Source organism: Vulpes vulpes, chromosome 4, assembly GCF_048418805.1.
Source record: "Vulpes vulpes isolate BD-2025 chromosome 4, VulVul3, whole genome shotgun sequence".
NCBI lineage: Eukaryota > Metazoa > Chordata > Mammalia > Carnivora > Canidae > Vulpes > Vulpes vulpes.
Genome location: NC_132783.1, coordinates 130,576,084 through 130,591,325, shown reverse-complemented (window position 1 = coordinate 130,591,325; position 15,242 = coordinate 130,576,084). Strand labels below are relative to the sequence as shown.

Genomic DNA, 15,242 nt, shown 5'->3' with positions numbered 1-15,242 from the left:
GGATTCCAGCTGTTCAGAGTCCTTAGAAGGAGAACAAAAGGCAGGGGGAGTTGGGTGGCATCTGAGGACCACAGAAGTGACCCAAGTGGGGTGAAAGGAGGGTGATCTAAAAAAAAGAGGTGGGTAAAAAAAAAAATCTCTGTACCTGTCTTTTTTTCATAGGTTCAGGAGGAAAAAAAATGTGACCTAGAGAAATTCTGAGAGGAAAGCCTTATTGTGTGTTCTGTGTTCTTTATATTTAAAAAAAACAAACAAACAAACAAACAAACTTGACCGTTCTGCAAGTTCTAATGGTATCCTGGACACAGAAAGTTTGGAAATCAACTCTCTTGTCATGTTTTCTTGTCACTTGATAGTTTCTGTGGAGTAGCTCATTGGCAATCAGACTTCCAACTGTGCATGTGTTGCTTCTACATAGGTACGCCCCTCTGGGCATCCTCTTCCTGATTGCAGGGAAAATTGTTGAGATGGAAGACATGGGAGTGATTGGGGGGCAGCTTGCCATGTACACAGTGACAGTCATTGTCGGCCTGCTCATTCACGCGGTCATTGTCCTGCCCCTCCTCTACTTCTTGGTAACACGGAAAAACCCTTGGGTTTTTATCGGAGGGTTGCTGCAAGCACTCATCACAGCTCTCGGAACCTCCTCCAGGTACGTATGTACATATATGTGGCTTACTCCTATCAGAAAATGTATCTCGAATTTAACTGATCCAGAGTCTTGGTATGGGTGGTGAGGGTGGGGGGTGGTCCTGGGTTTTAAACTTCCAGGCATGTGAATTGCCATTCTCACTCAGGTGCTAATTAGACCTCGTTGGGATTCAAGGAATGGTTGGCTATAGACCCTCTTGGGAGACAAGTGGAAATCAGCTGTTCCTTTCCTTCCCACCGTCGTCTTTCTCTTCCAGTTGACCTGTGCCTGAGGGAAAGATGACAGAGTCACTCAGCACAGGCTGTGGAGATAGGGGGATAATCACAAGTGATGCCTCACAGAACAACCCAGCAGCGGGAGAGCTACCAAATAACCCAGTGATGGGACCCACGCTGTTCTAGCCCTGTTCCCCTTTTTATACAAGTGCTCACTTAGTTCTCTTTAAATTAGGACAAAGGAGAGGCAGGAACTCTGTCCAAAATACCAAAGACAGAGTCATGTTCTAAAGGATCTGGATGGTCAGCTGACACATTTTTTTTTTTTTTTAACATTGTCAGTTCTGCTACCCTACCCATCACATTCAAGTGCTTGGAAGAGAACAATGGCGTGGACAAACGTGTCACCAGATTCGTGCTCCCAGTGGGTGCCACCATTAACATGGATGGGACCGCACTCTATGAGGCTTTGGCTGCCATTTTCATCGCTCAAGTTAACAATTTTGAACTGAACTTTGGACAGATTATTACAATCAGGTATGAAGAAAATTCTGCACAACAGTTTCTTAAGAATGCCTTTAAATGATGAGTCGGTGATCAAAGAGTGACTGAAGAAACTGGTGGGAAGGGGGATCAACCATAAGCAGGAGGTTGGGGTTTGTGGCGGTAGCTTTATTCTTTATATTTAGATATTTTTATTCATTTTTTTAAAATTACAGATGTATGCATTTATTAATAATAAAATTCTAATAATATGGAAATGTAGAAGGTAAAAAATGTAACTTCCCTGCCACCATCATCCCCCATCTTTCTATAGGTCACCACTGTTACTGTTTGGGGTATAAAGATCTTTTCCTGTCCCTAGGAAGTACACACACTTTTTTTTGTAATTAATGGAATCATGCCATACATACTGCTTGTCAGTGGATTGACTTATTTATCAATATACCATCAATAAAACATTTAGCTCTTTCCTTTTAAAATCTACAAAATAGGGGATCCCTGGGTGGCGCAGCGGTTTGGCGCCTGTCTTTGGCCCAGGACGCGATCCTGGAGACCCTGGATCAAATCCCATATCGGGCTCCCGGTGCATGGAGCCTGCTTCTCCCTCTGCCTATGTCTCTGCCTCTCTCTCTCTCTCTGTGACTATCATAAGTAAATAAATAAATAAATAAATAAATAAATAAATAAATAAATAAATAAAAATTTTAAAAAATAAAATAAAATCTACAGAATACATAGTATGGATATCTCTTTTTTAAAAATGTTAGATTAGGGGTGCCTGGGTGGCTCATTTGGTAAAGTGTCTGCCTTTGGCTCAGGTCATGATCCCAGGGTCCTGGGATAGAGCCCTGCGTCTTACTCTCCACTTAGCAAGGAGCCTGCTTCTCCCTCTCCTTCTCTCTGCCACTCTGCCTACTTGTGCTTTGTCAAATAAATAAAATCTTTTTAAAACCTGTTAGATTATACTTCAGTTTTAAAATGTTAGCTTTTAGGATTCCTGGGTGGCTCAGCAGTTGAGCATCTGCCTTGGGCCCAGGGTATGATCCTGGAGACCCATTATCGAGTCCCACATCAGTCTCCCTGCATGGAGCCTGCTTCTCCCTCTGCCTGTGTCTCTGCCTCTCTCTCTCTCTCTCTTTCTGTGTCTCTCATGAATAAATAAATAAAATCTTTTCAAATTTAAAAAAAATAAAATGTTAGCTTTTATTGTCAATATTAAAAAATTTAAATACACTTGAAAAACTGGATTAACGTGTTCTCTTGGGTTAATTTTTAGGCAGTATAGAGGAAAGACCGCATTGACAAATAGGTTGAATATTTTATTTCTGTGGACTATTTTTTTTAACTATTTTATTTGAGGTGTCTAGTGAAAGGTAATTATCCTTTCTATACCCTCCCCTAATTTTTTACTTTCCTTCTCCAGAGGCAACCACTGTTGCTGGCTAATTTCTTTTATATTCTTCTGGAGATAGCCAGCACATATCCATGTGTATATGCTATTATAATCCTGTTTTTGCTTGCTGAAAGTCCTTTATGCACAACAGACCAATACATGTGTAAGGGAAAATTTAAGCCTCACAAGCCAGATCAGACTCTGCTCTTCATTGCATGTGTGTGTGTGTGTGTGTGTGTGTGTGTGTTTTAATTATTATTAACAATTTATTTTGGATATCAAAATAAATCAGATTTTTTTCACAACTTTTTATTATAAAAATTATCTTACAAATGGGAAAGTTGAAATAATATGACAACAAATATCTACCTAGATCCAACAATTATTAACATTTTACCATTTTTGCTTCTTTCTTTCTCGGCCTTCATTACATTTTACATACTTAGTCCAGCATGCATCTCCTGAGAATAGTAAGAATCTTTAAAATACTTCCAGAATATCTAATCTATACCCAAATTTCCCCCAGTTGCCCCCCAAAAATGTCTTTTATAACTTTTTCCCCTAGACCAAGATAGAATCCAGATTTATGGCTTGCATTTGGTTTTTATGTCACTTTAGTCTATTTTTAATCTCCATCAATTCCCCTACTTTGTGTGTGTGTGTGTGTGTACACATATATGTTTATCTAGAAATAAGTTATCTTAGACTCCATATATATGTTTTGAGTTATTGGAAAATAATAATAGCTATAGGATTCATTACGATTAAAAGAAAATGAAACTGATCACAGCCAGATGCGACTGGCCTGGGGGTTCTGGGAGCCCTGCGCACAGTCTATCTCTGGGGCTGGGAGAGCAATATTTTAGCTCACCATAACCTATCCTTGGGCATACCTTGGCATACTGGTTGAAAAGCTCTGAGTTATAAAAAAGGCTCTGTTGCATGTAAGTCAGTAAAATATTATAATAATGATAAGAGGTGACTCTGTTTCTCATGTGGAGCAGCTCTGCTCCACAAAACCCTCAAGGCTGGTAGGTGTTTTATATGGTATAAGGGACCAAGGCTTTGATTCCACCATCCCTGAGTATTACCCTCATCCACGCGGTCCAGGATGGCCTATAACCACCTTCAAATCTTAGCCAGTGGGAAGCAGAGGGGGGCATAGCCTGCAAGGTGCTTGATCACTTTCATCCATATCTCATTGGCAGAACTTAGTCTAAGCTCCAAGGGAGCCTGGGAAACGTGGTCTTCACTCTGGACAGCCAGATAAACATTCTAGTACCATAGAAGAGGAACAATATAAGGGAACCATAACAGTCTCTTCTACAGACCTACTTTTATTAATTCCACTTTATATCTAGGTAATATTTTACTATGTATAAAACATTTTCACAATCTCGTATCAGCCTATATCAAATAGGTATTTAACAGTCCTAGACTGGTTGTGTGCCTTACAAATTGGGTCTATACTACCTCCATAAAAAATGTTTATAGTGGTACAGAACTTTGTTCATAAATCCTTTTGCTTTGGAATTAATACATTTGATTTTTTTTCTGACCACACTAATCATACAAGTTCAGTATCTTTACAACCTTCTACTTGCATAGAAGAATTGTAGGAAACAAATTGTTATTGTAACTATACAGTATTTTAGACTTTATAAAATAATTTCACGTATGTGAAAAAATATCTGTAGCCATCAATTTCTTCATTTAAAAACAGCTATAATAATAGGACCAATTTCCTAAGGGTTATCATGAGGATCAAATGAGATAAGCCATGCTTGGTATATCAGATGGCACCTAATAAGCCCCTGGTAAATATTAGTTAATATTATTGTTAGCTCAGTGGGTTTTTTACAGCCTCATTTAAATTTGTCTAAAGCATAGCCTCTTCTGTTAACTTGTCCAGTCAGACATCACCGCCCCCGTGCATAGTGTGCAGGGAATACTCTCTGGGGGGAACGTGTACAAATGTTTTATGTTTTGGAACTCCTTTTAACAGCATCACAGCCACAGCTGCCAGTATTGGAGCAGCTGGGATTCCTCAGGCTGGCCTGGTCACCATGGTCATTGTGCTGACGTCTGTGGGCCTGCCCACCGATGACATCACGCTCATTATCGCCGTGGACTGGTTCCTGTGAGTATGCTTGGACTGCCTTCCGGCTCGCTGTCACAAGCCCCCCCTCTGTTATTCCAGGGTACCAGCTTGGCACACCTGCCAAAAGGGCTCCACCAAGAGGGGCAGCGTGGCCTGTGATTAAATTGTCCTCACCGCCTAAGCCCTGCCCTTATCTAGAAATCAAGCCCAAAACACCAAGTGCACTCAGGCCCTTATCAGCCAGGGGGGAGGGGGGAAAGGGGCACATCTGGCAACTACACTTCTCACCCCATAAAGCCATTCAGCGATTGGGAAACTGTCTGTCTGCAAAGCCAACATAAGTCAGCAAGGCATTTTCTGAATTGCACAACACATCCCCACAGAGGCCAGAACAGAGCTACAGGCCTCACATGCTGGCTCAGGCCCTCCTTGTGCTTCCCATTCCAATGGCGTAATGCAGTGCACATGTTCCCATCTGAGCCCAGCAGGGAGAAGGGCAGACATGCAGGGGGAAGAGAACTAGTATCATTAAGTAGAATTGACTTTTGGCTCTGGGGAAAGTTCCAAGAGAGGTACCCTCTGTACCCTCAGACCCTAATTTCAGGGGTTCATCCCTCTTCCATGGTCCCCTTGCCCCTCTAGCTGACATATCTTCTCTCATAAATCCCCTTTCACTTGCAAAAAAGTTTTCCCCAGGATGCCCAAAGTGAATGCCTAGAAGGATACAGAGGGTGCTGCAGTCAACTGTATGTTGCCTTCACTAGAAGGATGATGAAGAGTTGATGGGTGTGCTCGAGGCACAGTAAGCGGGAGGAGGGTAATCAGTTGAGAGCATGAGTCTCACAGTCACTCGGATCTGTGTTTGCGTCCCAGCCCTGTGTGACATTGGGCAGGTTCCCCAGCCATCCTGGTTTCCTCCTCTGTAAAATGGAGATGAGAATGCCTCCCGGTGGTGCCATGAGGATTATGTGCAATGATACATGACAAACAGCCCACTCTTGGGTCCCACAGTCAGCACTCAACCACCATAAGCACTTTTATAGTATAAAGCTGTGGGTCTCAAAGCTTTTAGCCTAAGGATTTCTCTACACTTAAAAATTATTGAGGGCCCTAAAAGCATTTATCCACGTGAATTGTATCTATCAATATTTATTAAATTAATTTAAGAATTAATTCTGTTTAGGAAAACAGAAATTTTTTAAATGTTAAATTCATTAGAGGTTACAATAACAGATTCATCACATCTTAACATAAATAAGATTTTTGTGAAAATAAAAATCATTTGCCAAACCAAAAATTTAGGGGAAAGTGATGCCATTTTACATTTTTGGGTATCTCCTTAGTGTCTGGCTTAATACAAGACAGCTGGGGTCTCCTAGTGGCTTCTGCACCCCATCTGTCCTGGTATCTTCTGTGTTGTGTTGTAGTCTTTGCAGAACCCTGCCCAGGCATTCACGAAAAAACGAGAATGAAAAGGGCCAATACCATCTTAGCATTATTATGAAAGTAATTTTGATCTCACGGGTCTCTGGATCACGCTTTGAGAACTACTGGTATAAAAGAAGGTGAATTGTAGGAAGGAGAGGCAAACAGAAATTTTAAATGGGATCATTGCCCACGGTGGGTAGGCACCCGGACTAGTAACCAACAGTGGTCATCTCTGTGTCCGTAGAACTTTTAGTAACGACTGTTATGAGCATTATGTGACCATTATGTGATGTTGCACCCAGCCGAATTTTAAAAGCTGCCTCTAAAATTTAGCAGCCGGTTCAAAATAGGAGTTGACATTGCATGATGTTCACAGGAGCCCCGTGTTTCTGCCCCCCACACCCCCACCCGCACCCCCACCCGCAGGGACCGCCTCCGCACCACCACCAACGTGCTGGGAGACTCCCTCGGAGCCGGCATCGTGGAGCACTTGTCCCGACACGAACTGAAGAACCGGGACATCGAGATGGGTAATTCCGTGATCGAAGAGAATGAAATGAAGAAACCCTATCAGCTGATTGCCCAGGAAAGCGAGACTGAGAAACCCACTGACAGTGAAACCAAGATGTAGACTAGCACCAGAAAGGTTTTCTGGAGCAGCAGGTGTTCGCAAACCACTGTAAAATGTTTCCAGCTGTTACAACTCATTCTCTCCGGGAAGCCCCTTACCTCCCTTTTCCTGTACTCTGATAGGATTGGGAAGTAATCATCCAAAACCAAGGGGGGATTTTGCGAGTCAGATCAGATCTTGCGAGTTTACGTGGCACACAGAACTGCAAATGTGATTTTTGTTTTAATAAGCTAAAGAGTCAAACGAATAGTAGGCTTAAAGCATGCTTTTAAATCAACTTTCAAAATTTAAAAATCCTTCAGAATGCAATTCAGTTTTAGTATCAAAACAACTTTGATAAACTACAATCAGTTATCAATGAAGAGTAGAAGGGTTTTTTTTTTCCCGTCTCTCTTCTGATTTGTGTCCTGATACAAATACTAGCAGGCCACTATGAATACACACCTAGCACAGCTGTGAGGAGCCACATAAAGTGAAATTTCCATGTGGCCGGAGGCAACTTATTCTCATTTCTAGGCCTCAGTGTTCTCATCTGTAAAATGGGTGAGTTCCCTGGATGCCTTTATGGTCTCTTCTAGCCCAACCATCCTGTGACACCATAGAAGAGCCTGCCCTCTATTCCCCCTTGGAACATCCTGTAGCCAGTATCATTCCATGGAACATGGGACTTTCAAAAAGGATACTTACTGGGAATGAACTTTTCTAAGTAGGGGAGGGATGGCTGTATGGTTTACCAGGCCCTGTGTCCAATGTCAGTTATGCGAGTCACCAAGCTGGAGGCCATTCCAGGAGTGGAATTATTCATGAAACTCTGCTGAGTTCTTCCCAACGGAGGGAAAGTATTCCCTTCTTTCCTGCCCTTCCCAAACGGAAGGGACTGCTCTGGGAAGGATGTCTCCCACCACTCCTCAACTGACCATAGACTTAGAAAGTAAAATGTAAGACTAGCAACTAGCAAGGGTGCTCATAGTCTTACTACAGAACACTAAAGAGCCAGATAGGAAAGAGTGGAGCATGGTTGACATTATAGAGAGGATTTTTAAAACACCACGATTATAGATCATCTTTAAGGACAAATTTAAAATGGAGAGGTTCATTTTGTCTAACCTGAAATACTTTTTGTCTTCAGTTCAAAATCATCCCCCAAGGAAGTCTGCTTATCAAAATACAAGGTCACTTCTCATATCTATTTTGAAGAAATCAAATGAATGAGCTCTCTCTCTCTCAACAGAGGTCCAGGAGCTGGGTGGGTGGTCTCTTATTTGAAAAGGTTTTTGACTATAATCAAAAGTTCTTAGGATGAGAGAAACAAGATATTTCTTTGTGTTGGAATTCCACTTCCCAAATCATTGAAAGCCTTTAGCTGGAATTGGGTTCAGTTTTATTTTGTTTGTGTCCCTGAGAGAAATGGTAGAAGATGAATCAGTATAGAGAGGCTGTCAATGTGGTTCCAAGAGAAAACCAGCAGGGGCATTAGTTTCAGGCGAGGCAGCTCCCAGGTTTAGAGGAGATTAATTTTTTTACCCCCTAAGGAGTATTCACTCAAAGACATGGAGTGGGAGCTGTCAGTACCAGCTGTGCTTGAGTTTCTGACCGAAAATGGTGAAGAATGGACTTAATTATGCTAACAGATTGAAAATCTAGACATACACTCTCCAATACACAATTAGAGATGTTTTCTATATAGATCATGAGCGTTACGTGTGTACAAAAAAAGTTAACGTTAGGCTGTGGTGAAGTAACCGTTTAATGCCGAGGCTCTATTTGGGAAATACATTACAAAAGTTAATATCCGTGGTTGTCATCTCATGACACCAGTAGAGCAAAAATTAATCACGTCAAATTAATTCTGTTATACAGTGTGATCTTTTTTTTTTTTTTATACTAACCATTTCTTATGGAAAGCAAGTCCTCTTGGACGATCCTCTCTCCAGCCCATCACAGGCTCTGTATTCGCATGCACCCAGTGTGGACTGAGAAGCATTACTTTGTAGATGTATTTTCAATAAAGAAAAGAAATTAGTTTTACATTATAATTTTGTATGTTGTTATTCTTCTCCCTGAAGGAAAATCAATTTTCCACTGGTGGAAGTGTTGTAGTGAGCTCAGGGCAATGCTGGGGAAGGATGCCACACAGATGTGTTTAGATGGTACGAGGTGAAATCTTGGAAGGACCAGCGGGGGGAGCCAGTCACAAGAAAATAAGTCAGGACACGTCCTCTCCCCGCCCAACTAGAAGGGGAGCCAGGAGACAGGAGTTGGTGAGGGAAGCACTTTGCTATAATGGCTGCACTTACTTGTCCACATAAATTTCTCAGATAAATTGAATCATTTCCATGTGGGGATTAGAAGTGTAATGCCACCATTGGTTCTTCCAAAAAAAAAAGTAATTTCCTGTCTGGCCTTCAAATTAGGTAGATTTATCTAGGTGATTACTACTGCCATTTGTAGAAAGAGCTGAATAAGATCTCAAGGGATGTTTCAGAAGCAGCCCCGGTGCTAGTGAACCCTTCTTTCTATTCATAAAGAACAACTTTTGGACTACTGCTTTCTCCCCTCAGGCTTTTTAATAAAGAATTGACAGATGATAATATGGAATGCCCAGGTTGAAGTTGTGTCTCGAGACTCTTTATTCTGACCCTCTACCTGTCACCTGTAGGTAACAGTCGAGGAGAGACCCCAAAGTAGAATCTGTAACCTCTTAGGTCATCCATGCGAAGACTTCAATGAGTTTGCGTGGCCCTTGAAATTGGAGGCAAAGATTTTGTGCATTTGCTTTTCTCTGGGGGTAGAAATTTTAATTTCTGTTTCTCTGAAGGAATTTTTAATATTTTATTAACTTTTCTTACTGAAAAAAATATACAACTTTATCGCAGGACTGTGAGAGACCTAGACGAATGGAGATACGTGCAATATTCTTGGATAGAAAGATTTCGTTATCATAATGAAATTAGATCTTTAGATTCACTCATATACTCTTCAGATTCCGAAAATACTGTTCAGAGAAAAACAGTATTCTGCAAAAGGAAAACGACTGGGAAGGGGAAAGTTAACACAAATGTCAGGGTAGCCTGAAGGATCTTTTGACCAAAAAATTTACAAATCGCTGTTTGATCAGTACAGCCTTAACTTTTTTTCAAGGCATCTGTGATATTCAAATTAGTTGACTGGGGAAGTGGAAGGACACCGCTCACAGCCTGAGGGAACCAAACTAGCTCTGGCCACCTTGAGGGGACCCATATCTGGACACCTGTGGGACATTCTGGACACAGAAGCATTCAGGGAAGTGGCACAAAAGATCAGCCCACCGTTAGGAAGGGCTTCCTAGAGCAGTCACCAAGCTTGTCCTCACTTCTGCAGCCTCAGCTGGAGTTTGCACCTCCCCCGCACCCCCCGCACCCCGGCGGGCCTGAGCAGCTGGTCTGCGGCCTGCGGAGCGGAGATGCCATCGCATCATCTCGGTTGAGGGCAGAGCAACTGGGTCAAGGTGTCACCGCGTGGCCTGTTTTGGAGGTGGGGGAGGGGTGCGGCGCAGAAGATGATGGCGAAGGGAACAGAGCTGCTCACAAACTTAAGATTTTCCAGACTTTTTAAAAAACGTCTCTTTTAAGTAAATACGTTTCTAACCAAATTGCACAAAATCGTTCGCTCCTGCGCTTTGAGGAGCTGGGGGCCTGCGCGCCGCCGGCCTCCGGGTCATCCCTTCAGCAGCACAGGCTCCCCCCAGCGGGATCCCCTTGCCCCGAGTTAAATAGTTTCAGGCTCCAAATAAAATGCTTTTTCTGCAAGCCTTGATTCACGCACACCGTGTCGAAAGCGGAGATTCTGCCGCTAATTGCGCGGGTCTGAAGGGAGCTCGGTGGAGCCCCCCCGCTGGACGGGCGGGGGCGGGGCGCTCCTTCCGGGCCGCGGGGCCCCCCGACCCAGGGCTGCTGTCAATCATGCGGCCTCCGCTCGCGCGCGGGTGGTCCCGGCCGCGGGCGACAATGCGCAGCTCTGTGCGGTCGGCTCGCGGGGGCCAGGCCGGGGGGGGGCGGGGGGCGAATGAATGAGCCGACGGCCCGGAGCGAGGCGGCGGACGGGAGCCGCCGGGAGGAGGGAGCGCGGGGCGCGACACCCGCGCCCGCCGCCAGGGGGCGCCCGAGCGGTCGGCGGGCCCGGGGCGCGACCCGACGGCCCCGCGGGGAGAAGGCGCGGGGCGTGCAGAGCCGAGGGGTCAGTGGGAGGGCGCCCGGCCCCCACCCCTCGTGCCTTTCCCGCCGTCATCCTGCGCCGCCCCGGCCCCCGAGACCCCTGCCCCCGGGCTGTGCGGTCCGAGCCCCACCGGCCCCCGCCGCCGCCGCGCAGCAGCTCGGCGCGATGCTAACGGCCCAGCCCCGGCCCGCGCCGCCGCCGCGCGACCCCGGGCTTGCAAGTCACGTTTTCCTGAACCTGCACACGCAAGGAGGGGGTCCGAGGAAACCCGGGGCACCCAGGCCAATCTGAGCTCCGGGTGGGTGCCCACGTTTTAGTGGGAGCACGGAATGACCCTGTGGCAGTCTGGGTTCGTCCACCTTGAGGAGGTCAAGACCCTTTATGCTTCCCTCAGTGCTACCGTCGATGAGGGCGTGTGTGATTTCATGAAAAATGATCGTCCTGACTTGTGACTTCCCTCTACAGACAAAAGCACTGCCTGGAAAGGTAGCCCAGATCCGGGACGTCTCCGCCCGCTGTGGGTTTGTTTGCCCTGGGGACGCGAGCGCTCATCACGTGCTTGTAAATCTTGTGGCTCCGCTTAAAGAGCCTGATCGATCACTTTTAAGATTTCACAGACCCCCCACCCCCACCCCCACCCCACCCCGTGGCTCAGTGGCTGAGCATCTGCCTTTGGCTCAGGTTGTGATCCTGGGGTCCTGGGATGGAGTCCTGCATGGGGTTCCCCGAGGGGAGCCTGCTTCTCCCTCTCCCTCTGCCTATGTCTCCGCCTGCCTCTCTATATCTCTCATGAATGAATAAAAAGTATCTTTTTAAAAAAAAAGAAGAAGAAGATTTCACAGATCAATCTTGGGGTGCCTGGGTGGCTCAGTCAGTTGAGTGTCCAACTCTTTTTTTTTTTTTTTAAGATTTTATTTATTTATTCATGAGAGACACAGGCAGAGGGAGAAGCAGGCTCCATGCAGGGAGCCCCACGTGGGACTCGACCCCGGGTCTCCAGGATCACGCCCTGCACCGAAGGTGGTGATAAACCACGGAGCCACCTGGGCTGCCCCTAGTGTCCAACTCTTGATATCAGCTCAGGTCATCATCTCAGGATGGTAAATCAAGCCCCCTTTCAGGCTCCAGGATCAGCAGGGAGTCTATTTGGGATTCCTTCCCTCTGCCCTTAGTCCCCCTACCCCCAACTCTCTCAAAAAAAGAAAAAAGAAAAGACTTCACAGAACAGTCTTAAATAAATTAAACAGCATTTCAGATATCTACCCTTGAAATATTTTAAGATTCACATCTGTTTTTCTTTTCTTCTCATTCCTTTTTTTTTTTTTTAACTTTTTCTCACTCCTTCCTCCTGACCACCACCCCCCTGCCCCAACATAAAATATTTTCTGTAATCCATTACAGGGCTGAAAATTTTTTTCCAATGGTGAACACATTTTTTTCATTTGGGGTGCTCCTTTCAGGAAAGTGCCCATATTTTTTTCATATTGAGCTATTCAAAGACCACCACTTTCCAGTCATTGTAAAGTTGGGAATGAGGCATTTTTCAAAGCTTCTTCAGGGAACTCCAGCCTCCATGGATGGGCATCCTTCCCACAAAAGCCCCTTCTTTAAACCACAGCTGAAGAATATGAAAAACAGGGCCCAAGGGACACTGCAGAAGGACAAAATATGCCCCTAAAAACCATAAACTCTTTCCCAATCATTGCATATGCGCATGTTACAGATAGCAGTGAGCCTCCCAGAAGATGGTGTCAGATGACATCTTTTGAATTTCTTTTTCAACTCTGTAGGTTCAGGGGATCACAAAAGGCCTGAAGGCAGCCAGCCAGAAGCTTGCAGACGAGGCAGGAGAAAATAAAGACCATCCAGGGATCAGCTAAGCCATGAAAGGAGCTGATGATGGGTCTGCTCTGGGGAGAACTTCGCACTCACAGATTCCGTCAGCAGCGCAACCCTGACAAGTGTCACCGAATCCCACTGCCTTGGCACTGCAGGGCCTCTGCGATGCTTTGTCTCACGGAAGCTGATGAGCTGTTAGCCAAAGAAGTAGAAAACAAACTAGAGAAAGTCCACGTGTGAGTTAGAAAAGTAACACAACTAGACCACAGGTAGCTTCAGGTCTGCTAAAACCTAAAGGCCTTCAGCTCTAGAGTGGTGGTTGCACCCAAACGTGTCCACAGCCCTGGGCTGAATCCACACTGGCTCCACCTGAACCCCTGAGCATTCTCACCTGGGGCCCTGGGTCATCTCGGTTGACCCTAGAACATAGTCTATTGACTTCTTGGTCATGGTAGTTCTCCAAGAGCTTCACTGGGCAGGCGGAGTGGAAAGCAGACTTAGGACAAAGGAGTTGTAGTCTCTCGCGTGCTTTCAACCAACTGTGGAACCTTGACCCCATCCTCCGGGGCCCTCGTCCGTCCATGTGGGGGGTTGGAGGAAACCCAAAATCTTCAAAGCAGGGTTCACATCAAGTTTCCAAAAGTTGGCAGAGGTGTCCAGGTGGGGCCCTGTGGTCAACTAAGCTGGACAAATGGTAGATTACACTTGGACGTCCTCATCCCAGGTGAGCATGATGATACCTCGTTCATGAGGGTGTGAGGAGAATTGAACGGAAGGTAAGAACGGACGGTAAGAACGGACGGTAAGAACGCTCCCAGCGCGGGGTCAGGCGCTTAGAAAGATTCGTAGGATGGTTAGAAGGGAACTGGCTCAGCGAAGGAGGAGGAGGAGGGTGCGGGATGCTGGACTGGGCAGGGGGGAGGGTTTCCTGGCGCCCTGCGGGCCCAGGGCGAGCAGGACGGAACTTCCCCGAGGCCAGGAGGCCGGAGGAGGCCGCAGACGACATCTTCTGGGAGGGGGCTGCGCGGAGGCCTGTCACCCCGGGAACGGCCTCCTCACGGAGGGGCCCGGCCTGTGGCGGCGGGCGGCCCTGCCAGTCTCCTCCCAGGCCTTTGTCAGGCCCGGCTCTCCCAGCAGCACCGCCCTGCGTGCTGGTTTTGTGAAGGGCACAATCTGACACTCTGACGAGACCACCCAGCTTCCTCCTGAGGCTCGCAGGGAACAAAAGCGGCCCTCTGTGTGCCAGTGACCTCCCCTCCTGCCAGGCCCCCTTCCATCCTCCGCCTCCCTGCCTCCCTGCCAAGGGGAAGTGGAGAGGCAGTGGGGCCCTGGCCCTGTGGGAACCCAGGGGCGGGTGTGCTCCTGAGCTGTCCCCAGCAAGGACAGGCACGGTACCCACGGTGCTGCTGCCACCCTGTGGCTCAGGGCTTTCTCTGGGCTCCTCGTGGCCCCTCCAGACCAGGCCACGTGGAAACAGCATTTACCCGCAACTCATTACTGATTAACTCAAGCAAAGGCCACAGGGACAAAAAATAGTTGGGAAGTCTGAAGCAGAAGGGAACTTGAAGCATTCTGTGTCTCCAGCAGTGATCCCCCCCCCCCAGTGTGGTCCCCAGACCAGAGGTATCAGCATCCCCTCAGAACTTACCAGAAAGGCAAATTCTCATCCTACATTTACCTAATCAGAAACTGGGAGGGTAGAACGCTGCCATCTGTCTTAATGGCCCTCCAAGTGGTTCTGATGCACACCAAAGTTTGGGAGCCGCTGGTCCAGAGTCCAAAAGGAAACAGACTTTTGTGTTGACGGGTTATCCTAATCCTGGCTTTGCTTATGAGCTATGTGACCTTGGGTGAGTCATTTAACCTCTCTGTGCTTCAAGTTGCTCAATAATCATTCTTATTTTCTAGGGTTGTTGAAGGTTAGATAAGAAACAAAGGCCAAGTCACTGACAGGTAGACATGCTCGATAAATGGTGCTAGTTTAGGGTGTTATTATAACGGGGTCATAAATTTGTTCACACTACCACTAAAATACCCGGAGAACATGGAGTGCTTTCCTCTTTTTAATACACATTGATAGAGTGCCAGCCATAGTAATGGGGGTTAGAGACATAGGGAAGTACAAATAAAGCCCCTCCGTTTGTATGGTTACGTTCCAATAAACGTGCGCTGTAATGGACTAAATAGTGTACCCTCCAAAGTCACGTGTTGAAACCCTGATTTCCAATGTGACTGTATTCGGAGATAGGGCTTTTAGGAGGTCATTAAGGTTAAATGAGGTGATA

The 15,242-nt window shown here is 46.2% G+C and overlaps 1 protein-coding gene across 1 annotated transcript in view; it reads left to right on the top strand.

Annotated features, from left to right (window-relative positions):
• Window positions 1-8,957, top strand: part of SLC1A3 (solute carrier family 1 member 3) — a 79,759-nt gene extending 70,802 nt beyond the window's left edge. The window contains exons 7-10 of the mRNA XM_026016707.2: window positions 419-652; window positions 1,210-1,404; window positions 4,770-4,904; window positions 6,720-8,957. Coding sequence (XP_025872492.1) covers window positions 419-652; window positions 1,210-1,404; window positions 4,770-4,904; window positions 6,720-6,924 — 769 coding nt within the window. The 3' untranslated portion in view covers window positions 6,925-8,957. The remainder of the gene's footprint in view (window positions 1-418; window positions 653-1,209; window positions 1,405-4,769; window positions 4,905-6,719) is intronic.
• Window positions 8,958-15,242: the final 6,285 nt, after the last annotated feature.